The sequence below is a fragment of the Sorex araneus genome, chromosome 4 (assembly GCF_027595985.1).
Source record: "Sorex araneus isolate mSorAra2 chromosome 4, mSorAra2.pri, whole genome shotgun sequence".
Lineage (NCBI taxonomy): Eukaryota > Metazoa > Chordata > Mammalia > Eulipotyphla > Soricidae > Sorex > Sorex araneus.
Window position 1 is genome coordinate 186,441,138 of NC_073305.1, and position 24,921 is coordinate 186,466,058.

The 24,921-nt window shown below is 63.9% G+C and overlaps 2 protein-coding genes across 5 annotated transcripts in view; one reads left to right on the forward strand and one right to left on the reverse strand.

The window, feature by feature from the left end:
• MAP3K4 (mitogen-activated protein kinase kinase kinase 4) overlaps positions 1-18,125 on the forward strand; it is a 71,279-nt gene extending 53,154 nt beyond the window's left edge. The window contains exons 12-27 of one of the 2 annotated variants that reach the window (XM_055134356.1): positions 56-217; positions 876-1,009; positions 1,650-1,728; positions 2,239-2,305; positions 5,292-5,388; positions 5,822-5,950; positions 8,403-8,503; positions 9,543-9,623; positions 10,656-10,847; positions 11,281-11,351; positions 11,894-12,010; positions 12,903-13,062; positions 15,301-15,423; positions 15,843-15,949; positions 17,185-17,364; positions 17,701-18,125. In XM_055134356.1, the coding sequence (XP_054990331.1) occupies positions 56-217; positions 876-1,009; positions 1,650-1,728; positions 2,239-2,305; positions 5,292-5,388; positions 5,822-5,950; positions 8,403-8,503; positions 9,543-9,623; positions 10,656-10,847; positions 11,281-11,351; positions 11,894-12,010; positions 12,903-13,062; positions 15,301-15,423; positions 15,843-15,949; positions 17,185-17,364; positions 17,701-17,721 (1,821 nt within the window). In that variant the 3' untranslated portion in view covers positions 17,722-18,125. The remainder of the gene's footprint in view (positions 1-55; positions 218-875; positions 1,010-1,649; positions 1,729-2,238; positions 2,306-5,291; positions 5,389-5,821; positions 5,951-8,402; positions 8,504-9,542; positions 9,624-10,655; positions 10,848-11,280; positions 11,352-11,893; positions 12,011-12,902; positions 13,063-15,300; positions 15,424-15,842; positions 15,950-17,184; positions 17,365-17,700) is intronic. The other variant, XM_055134357.1, reaches the window with a different exon arrangement.
• Positions 18,126-22,284: 4,159 nt separating this feature from the next.
• Positions 22,285-24,921, reverse strand: part of AGPAT4 (1-acylglycerol-3-phosphate O-acyltransferase 4) — a 34,835-nt gene continuing 32,198 nt past the window's right edge. For all 3 annotated transcript variants that reach the window (XM_055134358.1, XM_055134359.1, XM_004600767.2), the window contains 2 exons: positions 23,168-23,366; positions 22,285-22,617 (listed from right to left, as the gene is read on the reverse strand). In XM_055134358.1, the coding sequence (XP_054990333.1) occupies positions 22,526-22,617; positions 23,168-23,366 (291 nt within the window). In that variant the 3' untranslated portion in view covers positions 22,285-22,525. The remainder of the gene's footprint in view (positions 22,618-23,167; positions 23,367-24,921) is intronic.

The following is a 24,921-nucleotide window of genomic DNA, read 5'->3' on the forward strand; positions in this document are numbered from 1 at the left end:
CTGCTGGGGCTGAGGGCGAGGGCCCTCGGGTGCTGACAGGCCGTGGCCTTTGCAGAACGACGCGCTGGAGCTGTGTGCGCGCATCAGCGCCGCCATCGACTGCGTGGACCACATGTTCACGGCCGAGTTCGACGCTGAGGGGGATGAGGCGGAGTCGGCCACGCTGCAGCAGTACCACCGCGAGGCCATGATCCAGGGCTACAACTTCGGGTTTGAGGTTGGTGCGGGATCGGGCCCGTCCCCCCTCAGGCCACAGGCCCGGTGCCCTGCTGAGGCACCTCAGCTCACTGACGCACCACGGGGCGCCCCCGCTCGCTGGCACGGGCACACGTGAAGGCAGGCTCACCCGGGCACTGCAGGAAAAGGAGAAACTTGTTTCATTTTCAGAAAAATGACATTTTCCCCTTTGGTGAACAGTATTCCGGAATTTCACGGTTTGGCTTCATGCTTCAATGTGTGTTCATTGTCAGCACTCCCACCAGCAGAAAGACCCTCTGGCTGAGTAAGCACACACACGCACACATGTAGCCACAAACACATACACATACATGCACACAGGCACACACGTGTACACACATACACGCTCCCCCTGAACCTGACAGTTGGTCTCACTGGTACCGGTTGTTCTGCTAAACGCCACGCTCCGCGCAGGCGTGAGGCCGTCAGTGTTCACGTACACACCAGCACCACAGGAGCCTCTGTTTCTGTTCAGGGTGCCGCAGTCTCGTCTTTTTCAGCAGCAGAGCAGTTTCCCCTGGGTGTCTGTGGCTCAGCTTCTGTCTCTGGTCCCTGCTGGTGGCGCGGGGACTGCCTTGCTGCGGCATCACGATGCTCGGATGCCGGTCTCCTTAACATTAATAAATCCTTCCGTGCAGTACCACAAGGAAGTGGTCCGTCTGATGTCTGGAGAGTTCCGGCAGAAGATCGGAGACAAGTACATCAGCTTTGCCCGCAAGTGGATGAATTACGTGCTGACCAAATGTGAGAGCGGGAGAGGCACCCGGCCCAGGTAATGACCCCGCCCCGGTGCTTCTTTCCCCGTGGGCCCAGAAAGGCCACTGCTTGTGTTTCATGTGGAACTTACGGACAGATGACAAGAGGGTACATTTTGAAATCCTTGGTGATAATATATAAATATATATATATGTGTATATATATATATATATATATGTATGTATAAACGAAATTACTTGTACAGAAGACTCATTACTCTGGCCAGAGTGCAGAGGTAGAGAGGGTGCTTCCCTCGAATGCAGCCGACCTGGCTTCCATCCCTGACCTGCCAGGAGTCATCTCTAGGCACGGGGGTGAGCCCTGAGCACTTCCAGGTGTGGTCCAAAAACTAAAAAAAGAAAAAGGCTGTAACTCTTGGAAGACATTTATTTTTTTCTCCCTGACAGGTCTTCCTGACAGTCTTTCTGTCGTCTCCTATAAATGGAAAACATTTGCCCTGCGTCAGGTTCCTTCACTAGAGCTGTTTGTCCCCCACAGCAGCACGTGACAGATTCTTTGTGTCCCGTCTCTCCTACGCGTGTGTTTTCCCCAGGTGGCAGTTTCCCAGCCAGATTTCCCAGCATTGCACTGACAAAAACTGCAGCTGCTCTGCCTCGGGGTCGGGGTCGTGACCATTGAACTTTCTCCCGTCACAGGTGGGCAACGCAAGGCTTCGACTTCCTGCAGGCCATCGAGCCCGCCTTCATTTCCGCTCTGCCCGAGGATGACTTCTTGGTACGGACTCGCTGATGGGCTCGGTGGTGGTTCGTTCTCTTTTCATTCAGTAATAAGCAGATCGCTGCCGCTTGCTGATGAGACGGGATTTGGTTTCTTGGTGTCAGTTTAGTTGGCGCGTTATTCTGGTCTGCGACGGGGAGCCTGTGGAGAGCAGGTGGCAGCTCTGCTCTTTCCGTCCGCAGCAGGGTGCGGGGGGCCGTGAAGCTGACACTTGTCGGATGACTGCTTCACGCCTGGCTGTTCCACTTCAGCGCATTTGCCAGGTCTCACTGTCACTGCAGTAAATTCCGTCAGCCCAGGGAGACTCCCAGAAGGGAGCGGAGCGCAGTGATGTTAACCTGCAGACAGTGAGACGGCAGCATCGCTCCCTTAAGGAGATTTGATGCTGTTTGCGTCTACTTAGGAATCTCTATTTTGAGTGACACTCGTTGTAAACTTTGAAGCCTTTTGCCGTTGAGACCACGTAAACCCCATCTCCCTTCTCCCGTTTCTCTGGCTCCTACCTAGAGTTTACAAGCTTTGATGAATGAATGCATCGGCCACGTCATAGGAAAGCCACACAGCCCCGTCACAGGTTTGTACTTGGGTAAGGCGAGCGCCTGGTCCCGTCGCTGTCCTGTGGAATGCCACAGTGAGGCTGCTGCCGGGGACGCGGCTGGTGGGCCCTCGAGTGCGGGGTGTGCCAAGAGCAGCGCGCCGGTCTCTGGTGCGGGAAGAGCCGAGGTGCTCGGGCCGTGTCTCATCCCTTTCCTGCCCTTGAGCCTTCGCTCAGAAGAGAGACCAGGAGAGGGCGGGGCTGGCGGGGAGGGTGGCGGGGTTCGGAAGCCCCCTCCTCCCCACTCCCAGCCTTTCTGATTTCTGTCACTGAAAAGCAAGCAGCACTTGTTCTCTTTAATTGCAATTTTGTTGTTGGGCCAGAGCAGAAGTCCATCGGGTAGGGTGCTTGCTAGCGTGTGGCCAGCTGGGCTCAACCCCTGGCATCCCAGCTGTCCCCCAGACACTGCCAGGAGTGGCCCCGAGCACCGAGCATCACTGGGTATGGCCCAAGAGCCGAAACCCTTTTTTTCGGTCATTGTTGCAGGGGTTGATTTGGTCTCAGCCAGCTGTGGAAATCATGGCTCTCCGACTTTATTCCTCTCTTCTCAGTTTGGGGTGTGTGGGTCTGACCTGGAGCCATCAGGGGCTTCTCCTGGTCCCTTGGGGTTGCCTTCAGTGGTCCTCTGGGGACCATGTGTAGCCGTGGGTTGAACCTGGCGCCCCTCGTGTGACGCCTGAGCGCCCGCCGTGGAGCCCTCTCCCGCCAGCTTCATCCCTGGAGCCTCCATATTGCATTCTCCCCCCTGCGCCAAGGCGGGGGCTCTGCCTGCCTGTCCTGTTCCCCAAGTCCAGGCTCAGCGCCGCGGGGCAGAAGCTGTTCAGGCAAATGTGTATCAGGGAAGGGCTGCGTGTTCCCCTGCTCTTCAAATAGTAAATGACAGCAACGCCTTTTTCCGGTGGACTAAGTCCCCTGAAATGAAAGCTTCGCTGGCTGAAGAAGTTTCAGTTACAGGAAAGGAAGTGAGGTGTAAGCGGCCACTTTGTCAGACCCGGGTCTTCAGTACAGGGTCCTTGGTGATCCGCAGAAACTCGGAAACCGGGTTTTCTTTCCCCTTCTTTACCTGTCACATTCACGTGTTTGGCTTTTCTCCCAGTGCTGTTAGGCAAAGAGACGATTGCCAAACATTGGCAAAACGGTGTGAGGATTCCACATAAAATGTGCTGTGTCTATACCCAGGTTTGCCGAAGGCCATCATTGCAGGTCCTGTGTCTTTCTGGCCGTCTGAGACCGTTTTCTAAGAACATAGATTGGCCACTCAGGGAAAACCTCTTCTTTCAGCCTTTTTATTTCGTCGGGGATCATTTTGTTGCGAGGTAGCCCCTCCCTGGAAACATCGGTGGATTCTCCCCTGGGGAAAGGCCCCAGGGCATGCTGGCTTTTGCCATCACCAGGGCAGCGGCTGCCTCTGCTCCCCGACTCTGCTCACACAGTCACAGCACCCCGCCCCCTGTGGCCCTCCCCAGGGCTCCTTCCCCGGGTCCCCGAGTCCCCTCTGCGTCTGTGCCCTGACAGTGCCCGGCCTTCCCTCCCGCCTGCCGGGCACAGCTTTGCTCTGTGTGTCGGGCCATCCCGCGCGCTCTCTGTGTCTGATTCTGCTGTGGCAGCCGGCTGTCGTGTCGGTGTCTGCAGTGCTCCACAGCGGCGTGGGCTCCCGGCAGCTCGGTGTGTGCCCTCCGGGTCTGTCGCAACAGGAGCCCCTGGTCTTTGTGGCGGGAGCTCTCGGTGCTGCTTGGACCCGCGCCCTACCCGCTCCCTTTCTCTCCAAGCCCAGCAGTGAGACTTTCTGAGTGGGGTCTCCCGAGCACTGGTCAGTGGCCGGGGCCCTCTTGGCCTGGCTCTGCACACCGGCCGGCATGGGTGCCCAGGGCACAGCTGGGACCGACCTTCAGGCCCCGGCAGTTACTTTGCCTCCTTAGTTCCCAGGATCCTTGTGGAAATGAAGGCAGTTGCCATTTTCACCAAATCATTTTTTTTGTTTTGTTTTTCTATGTTCCTTGGTTGCTCTTGGACCTCTGCGGTTTAGTGCTGCACTAAGTGAGGTCACGGGCCAGGGACACACAGTAGCATTTCCCCCAAATACTAGCTTGCTTTTTGTTTTGTATGTTCCTTCCGCTTTCCCTCCCTCTCTGTCTGTGGCCCTTCTGTCTGTCCCGTGCCAGAAGACGGTATTGCACTTACAAGAAAGCCTGTTTAGGATAGAGCTGACTAGGCTATTCACGTATAAAGAGAAAGTGACATTCAGAGAGAGGGCCCAAGGAGGGCTGCCGCCACTCTCAGGGACGGGAGCCATGCCAGGGAGAGCAGGCGAAACCGCATGTCCCGGATCAGCTGTGCTGTGGATGCAGAAAGCCAAATCCCAGCGCTGTCGTGTTTTAAAATTGTACCCATGTGGCCAACCAGGGTTCTATGCCCGGCATCTTGTATGGTCCCCGAGCACCTTCAGGAGTGATTCCTGAGTGCAGAGCTAGGAGTAGTTGCTGAGCACCACCAGGTATGGCCCCAAAACAAAACAAAAATTGAATAAGTAATAAAATTTTACTTATATTTATCTTCAAGTACAGTAGTTAGAAGATGAAAATGTCTTCTGAACAAAGCAAAAGCCGAGTTAAGGCTCCCCGCCCTGCGCTTGCTGGTCCAGTTGGCAGGAACTGAACGGCTTCTTTCCCGCGGGGAAGCCGCTAGTCCCGCCCGCTGGGCCTGTCCTGTGTCCTTGCTGCCCGGAGCCCCCTTGAGCAGGCATGGGGCCTGGAGGGCTCCTTTCCCCGACAGGCACCGCCGGTGACCCTTCCCCTCCCATCTGGGACGGGCCTGGCCCTGGGTTTAGAGATGCGACACGTGTTTGGCCCCGACGCGTCACGCACAGTTTTCACGGGGGACAGCTGCACCACGCTGGGCGCCCCAGGCCCTCGGGGGTCGCCAGGCTCGGCCCCTCTGACACACTGTCTCTTGCTTCTCATCGCAGCCATCCACCGGAATAGCCCCCGCCCCGTGAAGGTGCCCCGCTGCCACAGCGACCCACCCAACCCACACCTCGTCATCCCGACTCCAGAGGGATTCAGGTACTCGGGGCCCAAGTGCCACCGCCGCACGTGGCTGCGCCCCCCACGCACCGTCCCGAGCCCGGGCACGGACTCCTGCTCTCCCGGGACTGTCTCGGCTTGCGTGTCCTCCGGCTGCTGCTGCTTGCTTGCATCTTTGGGCTCGTTCCTTTTCCTGCCTTTGAGAAGGGACCCAGGGCCAGCGCCGGAGGGCGTGTGCCATGCCGGCCGTGCGCGGGCCGGGCGGCTGGCGAGTGGAGACCGGAGCCGTCTCTGGTCTCGGCTTCTGTGTGTGTACCTCGAGTCGGTGCGGCCTGGCGGCCGGGGCCTCTGCCCTCCACAGTTTGTGTTTCGTGCCGTGAGCGTCCCGCCCCGCCACCGCACTGCCCGTGATTCGGCCCGGAGAGCCTGGCCCCCGCCCTCCGAGGCCCTGAAGCTTCTCTTCTCGTCGCAGCACTCGGAGCGTGCCTTCGGATGCGCGGAGCCACGGCGGCCTTGCCGCCGCCACCGCCGCCGGGCGCCCTGGCCCCGTCGGCAGCGACTCTGCAGCGCCCAAACCCACCAGCAGTGCCCATGACGCCAGGTAGTCGCGCTGTCCTGGCGGCAGGGCCCCGGGGACGGGCGTGACGGCCCCTGTCCAGGCTGCAGGGCCCCGGGGACGGGCGTGACGGCCCCTGTCCAGGCTGCAGGGCCCCGGGGACGGGCGTGACGGCCCCTGTCCAGGCTGCAGGGCCACGGGGACGGGCGTGACGGCCCCTGTCCAGGCTGCACCCACGGGGACGGGTGTGGTGGCCCTGTCCAGGGCTGGCTGGGGTGTTATGGCCGTCGTGTCTGCCACACTGGGACTCTGGTACCCGACTGGGCCCATCCCCTCATCTGGCCCAACCCCAGAGCTGCAGTTCCAGGAGCTACTGTCATCGCTGCTCTGGAGGGGGACACTGACTAGCCGGTCGTCGCTGCACTGTGGGGGACACTGACTAGACAGTTGTCCCTGCTCTGTGGGGGATACTGACTAGATGGTTGCTGCTGCACTGTGGTGGACACTGACTAAACAGTTGTCCCTGCTCTGTGGGAGACACTGACTAGACGGTCGTTGCTGCTCTGTGGAGGACGCTTACTAGACGGTCAGCCTCGGTCAGGGCCATGTTGTCTTTGCATCTGGTGTCAGGGGTCAGGGGTCCCTCAGCTGTTCACAGGCGCCTTCCCTGGGGGCCGAACAGACAGTCCCGTGGACACTCCCTGCCTAGTGCCACCCTGAGCAGGGCGCATCTGTGTGTCTGCGCTGTGTCAGCGCTTCTTGGCTCCTGGGATCACAGCGGTCACAGCTGGCGGGTGACAGTCTGAGCTGACAGTCCCTGTGGGGGATGGTGGCCTCTGACCCAGGGTGACGGTGGTCTCAGAACTCAGCCCGGACTCTCCAGCCCATGCTCCCGTCTCCTTGAGCCTGTCTCCTTCCTGGCCGTCGTGTCACCCTGATGGTCAGAGCTGAGCAGCCATCGGGATGTGTTGGTCCCAGCACCCGGCAGTGCCCATTTCCAGCTTCACTGTCGCAACTAGAGTAGCTGATGGCACATGGGAGCTCGTATGCCTTTGTGTCACCTCGGGCCTAACACCGTGTGAGCGCAGTGCGGGGATGGAGGTGAGGGGGCAAGAGGAAGGGTGGAGGTGAGAGGGCACAGTGAGAATGCACAGGTGAGGAAGTAGAGGTGAGGGGTTGGGAGCAGAGATGCGGGGGAGGACAGGTTGGGGGCAGAGGTGAGGGCACAGAGGTGTAGGGCACGGGGGTGAGGGGGAAGAGGTGAGGGGTGCAGGAGGGCAGAGCTGAGAGACAGGTGGGAGGGACAGGCTGGGGGCAGGACTGTGGGTGCAGGGGTGAGGCCTAAAGGCATGAGAGCTGGACCGGCACCTTCAGGCCCAGGTGGGGGCCACGTGATGCCCAGCCCAGGTCTCCCGGAGTGTACCTGGAGCGAGGTGTCGCCTCCTTAGCTCGTGGCTTGGAGCCATGGCTGGGCAGGTAGAAGCAGGGCTGAAGTGTGCGGGGAGCAGCTGTGGGACCAGGAGGGGCGGCTGCGTGCAGCTGGAATGAGCGTGTGCCAGGGCGGTTCCTGTGGGTGCCAGGGAGGGGTGGCCCAGGGTGGCTCAGTCTCTTCCTGCTGCCCCTCCCCCCCAGCAGAGAGGCCCCTCGCCCGCATGGGCTGGGCAGGCAGCCCCCAGGCCTGCAGCACGCTGGGTGCTGGGGCCTGGCCCTTGCCAAGTGGTGCCAAGAATGCTGCAGCCAGGGTGATTGCACAGAGGTGTAACCCTGCCCCCATAGCACTCACAGAAGCCCGCAGGGACAGGGGCAGAGCCTCGGGGTCGCGTCTGGGCCCAGTCTGGGGCCGTTGTCAGTGGGGCCACGCTCTTCCCTACGTCTGGGGGCTTGGCCCCTGCAAGGGCCACAGGAAGCATCCACACACCAGGGGCTGTGCCCGGTTGTGGAGAGAAGAGGCCCGGGCCCAGTCCCCACCTCTGACGGCCCAGGGGCTGCCCCGTGCTGTGACACATGGGCCGGGCAGCTCCTGGAGCACTCCCCGCGGGCTGGGTGCACTCCTTTCCTCTGGAAGGCGGCTCTGGGCGCCGTCTTTCCGGAGCCTTCTGTTCTTCTGCAGCCGCGCCTCGCTGGGCACCTGCCCCCACCCCCAGTCAGCGGTGCGTGGCCGGCCCCACCGCCCTTGGTCCTGCAGCCTCGCCCCGAGTTGGCAGCTGACATAAGCGGCTGCGTGGCCGGCCTCAGGGTGGCCCGTGCCCCCGACACTCCGGGGTCTCCGGGCGCAGGCCCCTCCAACCACCCGCCCCGCGCCGACTCTGCTCTGGGAGGCCCCGGCCTGTCCTTCTGCCCTCACTCTGACAGCTCCGTCTGTTTCTCTGCTACGTGCTCAGGGTCGCTCCTTGCGGTGCCCGGGGGCGCTCCCTGAGGTCCCGGGGGTCAAACTGGGGTCGGCGGCCTGCACGGCCCGGCCCCCGCAACCCGTCACCCTTCCAAACTTCCCCCACAGGGGTTCCAGCGTCCCCGAGAATGACCGCCTGGCTTCCGTCGCCGCCGAGCTGCACTTCCGGTCCCTGAGCCGCCACTCCAGCCCCACCGAGGAGCGAGACGGTGAGCACCCGGGCCGGCCTCGCCCTGGCCTGGTCCTGCCCTGTGCGCTTTCCTCTCGGGTGGGGCCCCGCAGCAGTGCTCGGTTTGGGGGCCTGTTGGAGCTGCGTGGGCACTCCACTCTGCCGCCCGCTCTCCCGCCTTCCTGTGGGGGCTTGAGCCAGGGTCTCGGTGTTTCCCGTCGGCTTGTGGCCCACACTCGGGTGCCCGGGTGAGCTCAGGCTCGGGGTCACTCCTGTGGGCTCGGGACTGTACCTAGTGATTGAACCCAGTTGGCTGCATACAGAGTGCTCACTGTCCAGTGCTCACATGTGTTTTCAGATAGGCTTTACATAGAAACTTCTTTCTGAGCGTTTGCCCCCTGGCCAGAGAGCCCAGACCATGGGCCAGTCAGGGTTACCCCGGGACCGGGTCCCACCTCCCGTGCCCGGCGCCCTGCCCCGGCCCTTCTTGCTGGAACCTCCGTGTAGGGCTCTGGGGCTCGCCGCAGCCCGTGCGGGCAGGCGCCAAAGCCCCTCTTCGGGCCGGTCACTAGCACCCGGCCTCTCCTGGTCATTCCTTGTGACCAGCGTGTGGCCGCTGTGGCCGTGGCCTGGACCTGGCGCTGGCCGGCAGGGCCTCCGCCGTTGTGCTGTTGTAACGCCAGGCGTGGTGCTTGCTTTGGAAACCAAACACGGAAGATGCTCAGAGGGTCCCCAGGGCTCCGCCTTTGCCCCCTCTGCACCCCGCACGGTGCCCCAGGCGGACCCCCACACAGCATCGCGTTGCTGTGAGCCCGGCCCCGGAAGCAAGACGGGGTCTGTGCCCTGGGAGAGTGACTCCCTAGTGCACACGGGCTGCAGGGAGCGCGGTCAGTATTGCTGTCCCGGGCCGGCTTCTTTGAGGACTCCAGTGTCCAGTCCTGGTAGAAGGTTGGTGGAGATGAACATTTGGGGCTGGGCCCAGTTCCGGAGCGTGCAGTCCCAGCAGAGGCCAGGGGGCCGTCGCCCGAGGGTGAGTGAGTGCCTTTCCCGGAGTCCTCACGTGCAAACCGCCCCTGCAGAGCCCGCGTATCCTAAGGGTGACTCGGGAGCGCCGACACGGAGGAGCTGGGAGCTTCGGACCCTCCTCAGCCAGACCAAGGGTAAGAGGGACGCGCGTCCTCTGCGTGGCCGCACGTGAGTGGCACTGCCTCTGCGAGTTCCCGGGGGTCTCACCAGGTGGGGCCTCGTGGTGCTCGAGGCCGACTCCTGGCAGTACTCAGGACCCTTTGGGGTGCTGGGGATCGAACCCAGGTTCGCCTTGTGTGAGGCAGGCGCCCTCCCCACGGTCCTGTCGCTCCGGCCCTCCTGTGACCATCGATGTCCTCAGTTCACTTCCTTCCACACCCCGTCAGCGTCTGTCGCAGCTGCTGTCACCTGGGTCTGCGCCTGGCTGACTGCGTGTGTGGCGGGGTAGGGGGGACTGAGTGGAGTCACTGTGTCTCAGAGCAGACCTGGGGGTCGCTGCGTGCCCTGCAGGCCGCGCCCAGCACGCGCGCGTTCTCACCAAGTGACAGAGCTGGGACCCGCTGCCCCCAAACTGAGGCCTGAGCCCGAGTGGCTGTTGGCTATTGAAGGGTGTCCCGAAAGGCCGGGCCGTGAACTGGCCTGGAGGGACGCTGAGGGGGCAACCGGGCTGGCAGACCCGAGGCAGTGAGGGCCAGAACAAAGCCACCAGGGCTGAGGGAGCACCACAGCCGCAGGCGGGGACAGCCAAGGACTGCGCGGCCTAGGCCGGTCTCTGGGAGGGAGAAGGCAGCATGGGGAAGGGGTGGTGGGAGGGGGTGGTAGGTTAGGAGTGGGTGGGTGATGGGCGGGTTAGGGGGTGTGGGTGATGGGCGGGTTAGGGGGTGTGGGTGGTGGGAGGGTTAGGGGGTGTGGGTGGTGGGAGGGTTGGGGCAGGGGGTGACGGGAGGGTTGGGCGGGTTAGGGGGTGCAAGGGAGGGCAGCAGCCAGGCGCCTGCTGTGCACATGCCAACCTGGGTTCCGTTCCCAGCGCCACCGGGGGCCATCCAGAGGCGGCCAGGGGTAGGCCCTGAGCACCGCTGGCCACGGCCCCGCGGCTCCCCGCCCCCCGTGAGCCCTCCTGTGCCGGAAGGTGACTCGGCCCTGTGGCGTCCGCGTCCTGCCCGCAGAGTCCGCCTCGCGGCAAGGCCCCATGGAGGCCATCCAGAAGTCGGTGCGGCTGTTCGAGGAGAAGCGGTGCCGCGAGATGCGGAGGAGGAACATCATCGGCCAGGTCTGCGACACGCCCAAGTCCTACGACAACGTCATGCACGTGGGCCTGAGGAAGGTGGCCTTCAAGTGGCAGAGGGGGAACAAGATCGGTGAGGCGCTGGCGTGGGCACGCGGCCCAGGGGGACCCGCCTTCGTCCTCGGGTCCTGGTTGCTGGGCGGGACGTTGGGACGGCGAGTGTCTGGGGGGGTTCCTGCCCCTTTGCTCTGCCCCTTCTGTCGCCCGGCTGGTTAGGCAGGGTATTCTTCCAGAACGTTCTGGGATCCTGTCCGGGCAGGTGGCAGGGGAGCACTTCAGAGTCTCGGGGAGCCTCAGGCTTCCTCCGCGGCTGACGGGGGCAGAGAGCTGGACACAGGCCCCTGGTTGTCACTCCCGCTCCCGTCCAGCCACACAGCCCACGGGGCTCGTGGGCCGAGCTCGCTGCCCCGCCCCACCCCTCCGAGAACCTCCCCAGGCCTCAGGGGTGGGCCCGGCGTCGGGCCTGCGCCAGCCTCCCGGCTAACGTGGGCCTCGTCCTGGTGCAGGGGAAGGCCAGTACGGGAAGGTCTACACGTGCATCAGCGTGGACACCGGCGAGCTGATGGCCATGAAGGAGGTGCGTGGGGGGCCCGAGCCCTTCGCGTGTGCTGGTGGTGTGGGCGCCAACGTTCCCGAGACTTGGCCGGGACTGCCGTAGGCCGCCCCTGCCCCAGCCCACTCTGAACTTGGTGCTTTGGGGCCTTGGGTGGCTGCACGGGGATGACACTGCGGGGGGGGGGGCGGCAAGGAGCAGTGGGAGCACGGCTTCCAGCTCCCCAGGGAGGGATGCGGGTCGCGAGAGCCACTCGTGGCTGGGGTCGGGCTTGGAAACAGGCCAGGTTGTGGTTCTCGGGGTGTCGCCCCAGCACGGGTGCGGGGGCTGGACACCTGTGCCACAGTCCCAGGCCCGCCCTGGCTGACCTGTGTGGCGGCTGGGGAGACGCCCCTGAGTCGGGGCCTGGTGGCAACTCGTGCACAGGCGCCTGCACTTGCCTGCCTGTAGCGCCCCCCAGGCTAAGACGGGCAAGCGCTGCTGACCGTGTCCTCTGGCGGAGCACGCGGGGTGGAGGGCCGGGATCTGCACCGTGGCGGCTGGCAGCACTGACCCCCGCCCTGCAGATCCGCTTTCAGCCCAATGACCACAAGACCATCAAGGAGACGGCCGACGAGCTGAAGATCTTCGAGGGCATCAAGCATCCCAACCTGGTTCGGTACTTCGGGGTGGAGCTGCACCGGGTGAGCCCCTCCCCCACGCATGCCTGCCTTGGCCCGCACCGCGGCCCGGCACTCCCTCCCCTCCACGCGGGGGCCCTGTCCTGCTGGCCACACCGTTGGCACTTGCTGTCCCTTGTGATGAACTCTGTGCCTTTCCTGGTTTGGCTTTTGGGCCACACCCCCTGATACTCAGAGGTGACCCTGGCTTTGTGCTCAGGAATTATTCCTAGCAGTGCTCGAGGCCCATACAGGGATCGAACCTGTGTTGGCCATGTGCAAGGCAAATGCCCTCCCCGCTGCAGTGACTCGCTGGGCCCTGAACTGTATCCGTGTCCTTCATCTTGCTTTTTTCTGTGTTGCATTTGTTCACTTGTGTCAGATTGTTAACGTTAAGTGTTGGGCACGGATGTCTCCCACCGCCCCACGCACCCGTCTCTGAATGACCCTCAGCCTTCTTGAATTCCGGCCTTTTATTGCTCCACTTGGCTGCGTTATTAAGGACTGGGTTTGCCTTTCGTGGATATTCCGTCTGGGGGTCACACCTGGCAGCGCTTGGGCTCCGTGCCCCGGGGTCTCTCGGTGGTGCTTGGTGGGCCGTGCTAGGGATGGACCCTGGGCTCCCGGTGCAGAGCTCATCGCCCCTGTCCACGCATGTCTCAGGGACATTGCGGAGGAGGAGTTGGAGCCACACCTTCGTCTTCCTCTAGGGAAGAAGCCCCCGAGGCGTAGGGGAGATGGTGTGTGGACCCCCAGGGCAAGTTGAATCCTGGTGGTTTTCAGTGTTTACACACATGCACGCACACACACACACACACGCACGAATTCAGGCTCGGAGGGGATGACCCAGTGGCGATGGTCCCTCGGGGCTGCGGGCCGGTGCCCCGCACACGAGCCTGCTGCCGTGTGTCCACAGGAGGAGATGTACATCTTCATGGAGTACTGCGACGAGGGCACCTTGGAGGAGGTGTCGCGCCTGGGGCTGCAGGAGCACGTCATCCGCCTGTACTCGAAGCAGATCACCGTCGCCATCAACGTCCTCCACGAGCACGGCATCGTCCACCGCGACATCAAAGGCGAGTGTCTCCTCTTCTCGCATGACCGGCTTTGTCCTTCCTGAGCAGTGGGAGGCACAGGGCGCCCTGGGTCTGCCCCAGCGTGCACTTCTGCCGGGTGCCAGCCGCTCACGGTCCTGCCCGGCCCCTGCCTGCCTCCTGCCCCGGGAGCCTGCGCGGTGACCACGAGCCCGCGTGCCCACGCTTCCCCGCGGCCAGCACCAGCTTTCCCACGCGGGCACACCCAGGCCGCTGCCCACTGGGCACTGCCCCGACACCCCTGTGCCCACCCTGTGTGTTTCGCGGTCAGGGGAGTGGCCGTGCAGGGAACTCTGCTCTGTCCTGTGCGGGGCCAGCTGCTGTCACCAGAGCGCTCTGCCCCTGCGTGCCCCAGCCCAGGGGTCTGCCCGCCGCCTGCCGGGGTCTCGCCCAGGCTCAGTCCCAGACTCGGTGTGAGCACCCACTCTGGAGTCCTGCCCACCAGTGCCCTCCGCCCCTGGGCCCTTTGCTGGTGCCTCCTGGAGTCCGTCTTACTGCTCTTATTCTCGCTTGGGGGCACACCCAGCAGCGCTTAGGGCTGACTCCTGCTGGGGGGTTGCTGGTAGGGCTCAGGCCAGCTGCACGCCAGGCCAACGTCCCCCCCGATGCCCTGTCCCCTTGGCCTCCACAGTGCCTTTGCTCCTGTGGCATTCCGAGGCGTGCGCATGGGTGTTGCGCGGGAGGGCCGAGGGGCCTGTCAGGCCAGTGGGCAGCACGTTCCCTTCATCGCCATCGGGGCCGAGCACTGGGGTGGCCTGGCAGTGACCGTCCGGCCCAGGAGTGCAACATGCCTGCCCTCACTCAGGGCCACCATGAGCACCTGGGCTGTGTGTGTGACCCCCATCCTCTGGGGGAGGGGCTTCCCCGGCAGATCCCAGGGCCCGCGTGGTGCCCCCAACGCTGGCTCCATCTCGGGGCCTCCCTTGATCTCTTCATGGAGTGTCTGTGGCTTTTCTTTGCTGGGGGCCTGGGCTCTGGGGTCTCACTGGCGGTGCTCAGGGGCTCACCCTGGCAGCGCTCAGGGCCCAGTGCTAGGCGGTGCCGGGTGTACAACTGGAGCCTGCACACGTCGGGCAGGAGCCTGACCCCCAGCAAGCTCTCGCACCCCCGGGGTTTCCAGTGAGGGAAGCGGGCGCATATCTCAGCTCAGTTTGGGCTCCGTGCTCTGCACTGCTGTTCAGTTCTCACGGCTCTGTACTGGTGTGTGTGACTAAGGCTCCGATACCCTGGTCAGTGCAGCGCCCGTGCCTGGCCCCTGTCAGTCAGCGAAGCGTCTGTGCCTGGCCCCTGTCAGTCAGCGAAGCGTCTGTGCCTGGCCCTGTCAGTCAGTGAAGCGTCTGTGCCTGGCCCCTGTCAGTCAGTGAAGCGTCTGTGCCTGGCCCCTGTCAGTCAGTGAAGCGTCTGTGCCTGGCCTTGTCAGTCAGTGAAGCGTTTGTGTGTGGCCTCTGTCAGTCAGTGAAGCGCCCATGCCTAGCCCCTGTCAGTGAAGCACCCGTGCCTGGCCCCTGTCGGTCAGCGAAGAGTCCGTGCCTGGCCTGTCAGTCAGTGAAGCGCCTGTGCCTGGCCCCTGTCAGTTATGAAGCATCTGTGGAAGCGCCCGTGCCTGGCCCCTATCAGTGAAGTGCCCCTGCCTGGCCCCTGTCAGTCAGTGAAGCGCCCATGCCTGGCCCCTGTCAATCAGTGAAGCGCCCATGCCTGGCTTCTGTCAGTGAAGCATCTGTGGTTGGCCCCTGTCAGTCAGTGAAGCGCCCGTGCCTGGCCCTGTCAGTCAGTGAAGCGCCTGTGCCTGGCCCTGTCAGTCAATAAAGCGCCCCTGCCTGGCCCCTGTCAGTTATGAAGCGTCTGTGGAAGCGCCCGTGCCTGGCCCCTGTCAGTCAGTGAAGTGCCCCTGCCTCGCCCCTGTCAGTCAGTGAAGCGCCTGTGCCTAGCCCTGTCAGTCAGTGAAGTGTTTGTGCCTGGCCCCTGTCAGTCAGTGAAGCGCCCCTGCCGCGCCCCTGCCTGACCCCTGTCAGTGAAGCGCCCGTGCCTGGCCCCTGTCAGTCAGCGAAGTGTCTGTGCCTGGTCCCTGTCAGCAAAGTGCCATGCCTGGCCCCTGTCAGTCAGAGAAGCATCTGTGCCTGGCCTTGTCAGTCAGCGAAGCGCCCATGCCTGGCCTCCTGGGGCTGGTGGCAGGGCCTCAGGTAAAGGAGCTATGGCACGTCACAGCCCACTTCCTTCCAGGCGCCAACATCTTCCTCACCTCCGCTGGGCTCATCAAGCTGGGCGACTTCGGGTGCTCCGTCAAGCTCAAAAACAACGCACAGACCATGCCAGGAGAAGTGAACAGCACGCTGGGGACAGCAGGTGGGCAGACTGGCCTGGCCCAGCCTAGCCTGGTTGGGGCAGGACCACGCACACAGGTCCCGGGAGCCTCAGTTTCCCCTGTGGGGAGAGGAGGGAGGAGACACTGTCCCCGGTGTCTCTTCACGTGGCGTTCTCCTGAAGCGCCCCATCCAGTGGAGCAGTCATGCGTCCCGGGCGATGCCATGAGGCTCAGGTCCCCTGCGCTGCTGGGGAAGCCCCGTCCTCTCAGGGGAAGAGCCCACCGGAGAGCTGCGCCTCGGAAGCTCTTGCCAGAGATGATGTGGCCCCTGAAACGGCCACTCGGGAGCGGGCTTGGCCTGTTCTGTTGGAAGTCCCTCTCAGGGTTACTCGGCAGCAGTGCTCCCCTTGGGAGATGGGCTTCCCGCCATTAACCCTTCCTGTGCCTCTGCTTCTTCCAGCATACATGGCCCCGGAGGTCATCACCCGAGCCAAGGGGGAAGGCCACGGGCGGGCCGCCGACATCTGGAGCCTAGGCTGTGTCGTCATCGAGATGGTGACTGGCAAGGTGCGCAGAGACCCCCTGGTGCAGTCACTGAACGCAGATGGAGACCCCAGAATCACATCGGTCAAAGACTAGGTCAGGCTGCGTGCCCGTCGGTCAGCGGCACAGCCGGCAGCGGCCTGGAGCATTGCCAGGTGGCCTTGTCTGAGACCAGGGCGGTGCTAGCAGTGAGAGGGCGGCAGGCTCAGGCCAGACCCTGGGGACAGGCCTATGTGGCAGGAGGCTCGAGTCCCCCCTGAGCTGCCTCGCAGAAGCTGGGGTCCTCGGCGTCCAGGTGCCATACTTGGAAGCAGCGGAGGGTCCTGCAGCAGCCAGGTGGACAGGCGCATCCACACCGCTGGGAAGTGAGCGCTCGAGGCAGCCTGCCCTGCGTGTGAGGGCTGGGGCCGGGGCCCTGGCACCAGGGAGGAGAGGAGCGGTTGACTGTCAACGGAGAAAAACAGCAAGCGTGTCTCGGGGTGAGGGCGGGGGGCTCTGCACTAGCGGCCCGGCGGGGACCAGGAAGCTGGCCTGCTGTGCGCCAGTGTCTGGGGACGCCGCGAGTTTCCATCCGAAGCAGCAGCTGATGGAAATGTGTGCGTGGACAGACTCGGCACGAGGGGGGGCCGTTTCCAGAGCAGGCCGTTAGAAACCCCCAGGACATGAAATCCCTGTAGCTGGGAAGGGGCACGCACCTCAAAGCGTCAGGCAAATGCTAGCTCGGTGTGTTCTCCTAGCGTCAGCCAGAGAGAGCCCGGGGCACCCGACTGGAGCAGACTGAGTCCTCACAGGGCCGTGGCTGCACGCACTTTAGAATGCCACCCGTGTCGACCCGGGGTCAGAGCCAGCCTTTGCCCGCCTGGGCCAGACTGAAGCACCCCGGGGTGGGGCAGGCCCCTTCTGCCTGCCCTTTAAGGAAGGCAGATTTCCAGGGGACGCCTTTCTGAAACGGGGCAGTGGCCCGGGCACGTCGGGACCCTCTGCCTGGCACTGTGAGCTCTGGTGCTTCTGACTCCAGTGTCCGGCAGGGCCTTGGGCTCTGCGCTTGTTGGTGTTTGTATGTTCCTTTTGCATTAGCACGGCCTCTGGGCAGTGCCCAACTCCCAGAGCCGCCGCGCCCTGGGCTGGCCGGACCTCGGGAGGGAGGGAGGGAGGGAGGGAGGGTTCCCCGTCGGCTCTGTGGTGGGGAGTTCCCCAGCCCGATGGGTGCTGAGGCCACAGCCGGCCACAGCTGAGACCCGTTTCTCGCCCCTTGTCAGAGGCCTTGGCACGAGTACGAGCACAACTTCCAGATCATGTACAAGGTGGGGATGGGGCACAAGCCCCCCATCCCGGAGCGGCTGAGCCCGGAAGGCAAGGACTTCCTCTCGCACTGCCTGGAGAGCGAGCCGCGCATGCGCTGGACGGCCAGCCAGCTGCTCGACCACTCCTTCATCAAGGTGAGACCCGCCTGTATCCCCCGGGAATGGAGGCGGCCAGGCTGGGCTCAGCAGGCGGAGCTGCAGGGGAAGCAGCCGCTGAGCCAGGCAGTCCTGCAGCTGCTCTGTGGGGAATTGTCTGGGGAAGGGGAGGGGATGGGAAACTGCATCGGGTCTACAGGGCTGTTCAGGGGGAATAGAGAGTGGGGGAGGGGGCCACAGACTGGGGCACACGGGGGAGCCCGGGGCATGGCCGCGTCTGAAGCATGGGGACCCTGGGGTGTCGGGGCGTGGTGTCCCGCGAGGATAACTCTCCGGCGCCCCGTCTCAGCCCTGGCCCCTCCCGCTGCTCCACAGGTCTGCACGGATGAAGAGTGACCGTGACTCGCGCTCAGTCCTGCAGCGCCCTTCCCTCGCGGCGGCCCGAGTGTCTGCGTGGGCGCCGGCGGGCAGCCCTCCCGGACACGGCGGGGACGCCCTCACTCCTGCTGCTCTCTCTGATGGCCGTGGCCGGGCGCCCGAGGTCGGAAGCTGCGTGTTAAGTGCCATTACTACTGTACAGGGACCAGCGCTCGGGCGCTGCCCGGCAGACAGCTGGGGGCGGGGCCGCGGGCCGCCAGCCCTGTCTGTCCGTCCATCTGTCCGTCCGTCCGTCCTGCACTGACTGTGGGCCCTGCCCGTCCCGCTGTGTTGGCGGCGCAAGCCGCAGGTTTGTTATGCAAAAGGCCGATGAATGAAATTTAAAGAAAGTTCTTTTTTCAATAAATGGTTTATTTTAGGAAGCCCAGTGCTCCATGGTTCTCGCCGGGCCTCTCTCGGCGCTCCGATGGGCAGGGCAGGGCCAGGCTCCTGCCGAGGGCACATGGCGCGTCCTGCGGCACCGCAAACCCTGCCTAGGGGCCATTCTCCAGCCCAGAGACGGGGCTCCAGCGGGAACCAGAGCTGGCAGCTGCCAGTGCTCCTCCAGGAAACATGCTCTGGCCCAGGCTCAGGGTCCCTATGCAGGAGGTCACACTGGGTGTGTCCTTGGCACAGGGTCCCTGGTCAGGGGAACGTAACTGGGCGTGTCCAGTACCAGATCTCAGGGCTTCCCCGGGTTGTGTCTCTGGCCCAGGAACTGAAGTGAACACTGTCGTCTCAGGTCACAGGGTCCCTTCCGCCCGCTGGGCCTTGCCATTGAGGTGTGATTCACAGGGTCGCAGCCTTTCTCATAGAACATCCTAGAACATTCTCCTGGGCCATGTGAGACCCCGGCTGCAGATAGCTTCTCCGCCACTCCCTGCCCTGCCTGGCCCTCTCTGGACTGTCCAGTGTTTTCACAGGGGCTGGAGCGATAGCACAGCAGGGAGGGCAGGGAGGGTGTTTGCCTTGCATGGGGCCAATCCGGGTTCGAATCCCAGCATCCCATATCGTCCCCTGAGCACCGCCAGGGGTAATGAGTGCAGAGCCAGGAGTGACCCAAAAAGAAAAAAAAAAGTGTCTCCACTGGCCCCTCCTGCAGCCTGGCCCAGGGCTTCATCCCTGTGGCGGGCACCCGGCACCCCTTCCTTTCACGACAGAACCCCTCTCACCTGCCGACGGGCTCGTTCTGGCGGGTGCCAGCGAGGGGCGTGTCCGCACAGCCAAGGGACCCGTGCCTGCTGCTTCTGGGCGCCAGTCTCAGGAGCTGCCCCTGCTGCCCGACTCCTGCGTGCCCGCCCTCCCCGCACGCGCTGGGCTCAGAAACACGTGCGCTTAAGTAGCATCTCGCTCTAGGTTTGCTTTTTTGGTTTGTGCCACCCCTGGGCGCTCCTCCAGCTCTGACCTCCGGCCCCCGCCCCGCCCCCGCCCCCAGGGAGGCCAGCCCGTGTGGGCTGTGGTGTGGGCGCTCTTCTGCTTGGCCTTGGCCCTGCTCTGAGGTGCCAGGGTTGGGTTCAGGGCCGTCAGCTCTCCAAAGCTCCCCTGTCTGCCCTTCGCCCCCCCCACACACTTTTTTTTTTTTTTTTTGCTTTTTGGGTCACACCTGTCAATGCACAGGGTTACTCCTGGCTCTGCACTCAGGAATTGCCCTTGGCGGTGCTCAGGAGACCATATGGGATGCTGGGAATCAAACCCGGGTCGGGCGCGTGCAAGGCAAAAGCCCTCCCCGCTATGCTATTGCTCCAGCCCCAGCCCTTCTGACTGGGGTCACTGAGCCCAAGGCGTAGGCCCAGTCCCAGTCTGTGTGATCGCCACACGTGGCCCTCCCTGCCCGGGCCTTGGCCTTCCACGCTCTGCTTTCCAGTGTGCCTTTCTGGGCCTCCCCAGGCAGTGGCCGGGTGGGCACACCCTGCCCCACTCCCTGTGTAATACCCTTGGGACTGGAAGTCTGCTGGTGAGTCTCTTCCTTTTTCCTGGGCCTTGAAGTCCCGCTCCTTGGTCCCCGGAACCTGCCTCTGCAGGAGTGGGCCTCGCAGGGGGCAGCGATCAACCCGGCCGCCACCTCAGAGCAAGAGCCGTGCTCCCCTCCTGGGCTCTCCCAAGCCTGTTGGCTGTTCTGTCGCGTGCACGCAATGCCCTTACTAAGAACGACCGCCCGCCCCAGGCCAGGAGGGCTCGTACCTGCCTCCTTCCGGTTCTGGTGTGCAAGCTCTCATGTACATGTTGTCTATCAGGGAAGGGCCCGGATGTGCCCGCCCGCACGAGGACCATCAGCTGGCCAGCCCCCTCTGCTCCTCGCTGCAGGCCTCTGCTTTGTTCTTCGGGGGCTGCAGGGGTGGGGTGCTGGGGGCTCATTCCCACCTCGCGCTCAGGGGCCGCGTCTGTGCTGCTGGGCCACGTGCGTTCCCCAGGGCACTGCTGCCATCAGCATCAGGGTCTCCTGCAGGAATGCAGAGCCCCTGTGCCCGGGCCCTGTCACAGACGGCACTGCCAGGCCGCTGCTCGCCCGACCCTCACAAGCCCCGCTGGGCCCAGCAGTGTTAGTGTTTGTGCTTCTCTGACTACATGCGACTGGCCAGTTCAAGGAATCCGCTTCCGGGAGGTCAGAGACAGTGCACAGGTCGGGCTCTTTGGCTCCCGGGCCCCCAGAGGAGCCCTCAAGATGAGGAGTGGTCCCAGAGCAGAGTCAGGGACCGCCCCTCTTTGTCACAAAGCGGGGGGCCAGGGGGCCGCTGTCCCGGCCAGCCTGTGGGACGTGTGTGAAGGGACACTGGTACCAGTGACACTGACCCCAGCGCCTGCTGCCTTCCTGAGCCCCGGGGGGCTGGTGCAGGAAGGGGCGCAGCGGGTGCTGCCATCCTGCCTTTGGGACATTGCACAAGTGTCGAGCTGCCACGTGCTGGGGCCCAGGCTGCTGGGGATCCCTCTGTCCCCACACCGAGCTGGCCGCTGCCGTCCTGGCCTCCCTGTGCCCCGCACCCCTGCCTCAGCCCCAGGGGGGCATGTAAGCTGTCAGCCGGCAGTGCCAGCATCCCCGTTGCCTCTGACACTCAGCCCCGGCCCACGGATGCCCCCAGTGGCCCCTTTCGCTTTGACTCCAGCCTCCCCATCACTCTGAAAGCGGCTGTCTGCCACCCCGGTGCTCTGGGCTAGCTGGGTGGGTGGGAGAGGAGAGGCGGGAAGGTGGGACTGGCAAGGGGCCCGGGGGCTGTAGGCTCGGCCTCAGGGACACCTGGGAAGATTCGGGAAGATCGGGCTCAGCCCAGGCCCAGATGCAGAGAGCCTGGGGGTGCTGGGGGGGGGGTGCGTCTGCGCCCCCGGAGGCCGGCTGGGTGCCTGGGACGGCCCCAGGCAGGGGCTAAGCTTGCCTGTTGGAGTGTCCAGGTCCCGGAACCTGTGACCAGGGCACAGGCCCCTCAGGTGTCACACACACGTGCTGGGGGTGGGGGCCCTGCCCTGACGACCAGCAGGGGGTCCAGTTGCTGGCTTCACTGACCCCCCCCCCCCGTGGGTCAGAGACCAGAATCCAGTGGGGGGTTGCTCTTTCCTGTGTTCTCGGGGTCACTGGCACTCGTCCTGCCCCCAGCTGTGGGCCAGCTCCCAGAGAGGGGTGTGTGCAGTGCTCCAGCCTCTAGGGGCCCTCGGGAGCACCCCTCCCCCCTCTCCAGGGGGACCTGACGACAGACCTGAGGGCTGGGCCAGAGGCTGCAGTGCCCCAGGTCAGGGCTCTCCCAGCAGATGCCCCAGAGCAGACAGGGTGAGGTGGGACGAGGGCGCAGGAGCAAGGGATGCAGTGCCCCAGGTCAGGGCTCTCCCAGCAGATGCCCCAGAGCAGACAGGGTGAGGTGGGACGAGGGCGCAGGAGCAAGGGATTGGGGGACCCTGCGCACGGGCAGGTGTGTGTGTGTGTGTGTGTGTGTGTGTGTGTGTGTGTGTGTGTGTGTGTGTGTGTGTGTGTGTGTGTGTGTGTGTGTGTGTGTGTGTGTGTGTGTGTGTGTGTGTGTGTGTGAGGGTCCCCATGCACAGCCTGTGCTCGGCCGTTTCAGTCTCCCAGGGCCCCTAGAGCCCATTTGTGTGGGGGAGGGGGCGCACAGACACATACAGTGCTCAGGGGGCTTATGTGTGCAGTCTCTTCAAGGTGGGCATGTGCTCTGCCCCTCTGTACCCAGCACAATCTGGGAGTCTGGAGAGTCCATCTCCAGCGGGGAAACTGAGGCAGAGGCTGGCTGGAAGTGGAGCGCGACGGCCCTGTCAGGTTCTCTGCCATGCCCAGTACCCCCCAAATGTGTGCCTGGCTGAGCTGGCTCAGGTCCCCACTTGCCCGGGGCTGGCTGTGAGCAGCGGGGGTCCCACCCAGGCAGGCAAGAGTGTGGCCTCCCCCCTGCCCCCCCAGACAGCACTGCGCTCTTCTCTCCCGTGGTCTCTGTGGGCGTGCAGGGACCCCGCCCCGTGGCCCGCCCTCCAGTGCCCAGCACAGCCCCAGGCGCGCGGGAGGCAAGACGCCGGCAGTCAGACACGGGCACCGGGGGCTGCAGTGGGGTTTAGTCTTCCCAGAGCACCTCGCTCCCTCTGGGCACAGGGTGACCAAGACTCGGCACGGAGGGCCGAGGGCACGCACCCCGCTCCGCCCCCACCGCCCCAGGCGGACCCGCAGGGCTCGGGCGCAGCCTCGGCTGCCCGGGCCTGTCTGCCCTCCCCGCGGTGCCCCCAAGCTGGCACACGCCATGGAGCCAGGAGGGGCGCCCCTCGCGCTTGGGGAGCGAGGGCGCCAGCTGGGGCCGCCTCAGTCGCTGTGTCTCTTGCTGTCCATGTTGCCGTAGGCCGAGCCCTTGTCGATCTCCGTCACCCCGATCATCCATCGCATGCCCACGGACCCTGCGGGGACACGGCGGGTGAGAGCGTGGCCCGGCCCGGCAGAGCCTCTGCCCGCCCCTCCTGCGGGCCCTGGCCAGGGCTGCTGCTGGGGGCAGATGGGGGCCAGTGCCCCGGGCACCCCCCACGGGACGTGCTTTTCAAATGTGTTCTCGCCACCGAGGGGCGAGTGGTTTTGTACCCGGCTGGTCTCTGCCCAGAACAGTGTCCTGTCTTTACTGACCAGGGCACTGGCCAGTCGCTGCAGGTGGGCAGGCTCCTGGGCTGAGGCTGTTTGGGGTGGATACTCCCGGGGATCCCGGGCCGGGGCCTGGGTCCAGCGTGTGCTCTGCACGGGACCGAGAACACTCCAGAGGGACCCCTAGGGCCTCGTCTGCCTGCAGGAAACCCAACTGTCCCCGAGCAGAGAAACAAGTTGGCTGGGCAGCGGGCTCGGTGGCGGCGACCGTCCAACCCCCCGACTCCCGTCCCGGGGACCCACAGGCCTGTCACGGGTGAGCAGGCTGCCGGGGCCCCAGGGCCCTCGTACAGGCTGCGCCTGGGCTGCACGTACCCGCGAAGAGGACGAGGACGCAGCTGGCCAGCGTCAGGGAGGAGCCGCTGCGGGCCAGGCTGAGCAGGAAGCGGAAGAAGGGGTAGAGCAGCAGGCAGGCCCAGAAGAGCCAGTTCAGGAGCGCCCAGGGCCGGCGAGCGGTGACCACCGGCGTCCCGGGGAACGTGCCCGTCCGCAAGTACTCCTCCTGGAAGGCGTCCTGGGGACACAGCCGTCCTGAGCCCCTGGCCACCCCCGCCCCAACCCAGTCAGGTCCAACCAGGCTCTGCAACACCACCTCGGGCTCTTCATGAGTACACACGTGCAAGCACGCAGCTGTCCATCTATATGCACACACACACACAACTGTTCACATGTGCATACACACAGGCACTTGCACACACACAGACACAGCCGACATGTGCACACGCACACACAGACACAGCTGACGTGCACACACAGGCACAGTGACCCATGCACACACACAACTGACGTGCATGTGCACACACACACACAGGCACAGCCGTACACATACACGTGCACAACCATTCATGCATGCACACAGCCGTCCATACCCACACGCGGTGGTGAGACCCCGAGCGTGGCAGACAGTGCCTGCCCCCAGGGATCTCCACTTTGTCTCAGACTGCTCAGTCTCAGTGCTCCCCCATTCCTGTGCTGAAATCCTAACCCCATGTGACCGTGGAAGGGCTGAGATTTGGTCCCCCATCGGGACACAGGCCCCACCACCCGGATGGGCAGTTTGCACTTGTTTACAGACGCCTTCTCAGCTTAGTGGCCTGGACACTCAGCAAGGGTCCTGAGGCTCGGCCAGCTGCAGAGAGACCTTTGCTCACCCACTGTGATCCCTTCACCCCGGCAAGGGGAGAGGCGCCCGCTTTCTGGGAGTCTAGGGTGCAGACCTGCTCACTGGAGTTTCCCTGGTTGGTGCAGAAACCCGCCCGCCCGGGGACAGCTGGGACTGGCGGTAGGCGCAGGGCAGCCATGCTCTTGGCTGGGCATCCCTGCCCTCCAGTGTACCCAGGGCTCAGTGAGTACAAGCACGGGTGTCGGCGTGAGGATTAGTGCAAGTATCAGCAAGGGCGAGTGGGAGCCAGGTAGGAGCACAGCAGATCAGAAGGAGCGGTATCAGAGTGTGAGCAGGATCAGGGCAGGAGCACAGCAGTCACGAGTGTCATGAATACGCGTACTGCAGAGTGTGAGCACAGCGTATTAGGGTAAGCATGAGTACTGCAGAGTGTGAGCACATCGTATTAGGGTAAGCATGAGTACTGCAGAGTGTGAGCACAGCGTATTAGGGTAAGCAGTGTTATGAACATAGCATGAGTACTGCGGAGCGTGAGCATGGCGTATCAAGGTGAGTGGTGTTGTGAGCATAAGTATGAGTACTGCAGAGCATGAGCACAGCGTATCAGGGTAAGCAGTGTTATGAGCATAAGCATGAGTACCGCGGAGCGTGAGCACGGCGTATCAGGGTGAGCGGTGTTATGAGCATAAGCATGAGTACTGCGGAGCGTGAGCACGGCGTATCAGGGTGAGCGGTGTTACGAGCAAAAGCATGAGTACTGCGGAGCGTGAGCACGGCGTATCAGGGTGAGCGGTGTTATGAGCATAAGCATGAGTACCGCGGAGCGTGAGCATGGTGTATCAGGGTAAGCGGTGTTACGAGCATAAGCATGAGTACCGCAGAGCGTGAGCACGGCGTATCAGGGTGAGCGGTGTTATGAGCATAAGCATGAGTACCTCGGAGCGTG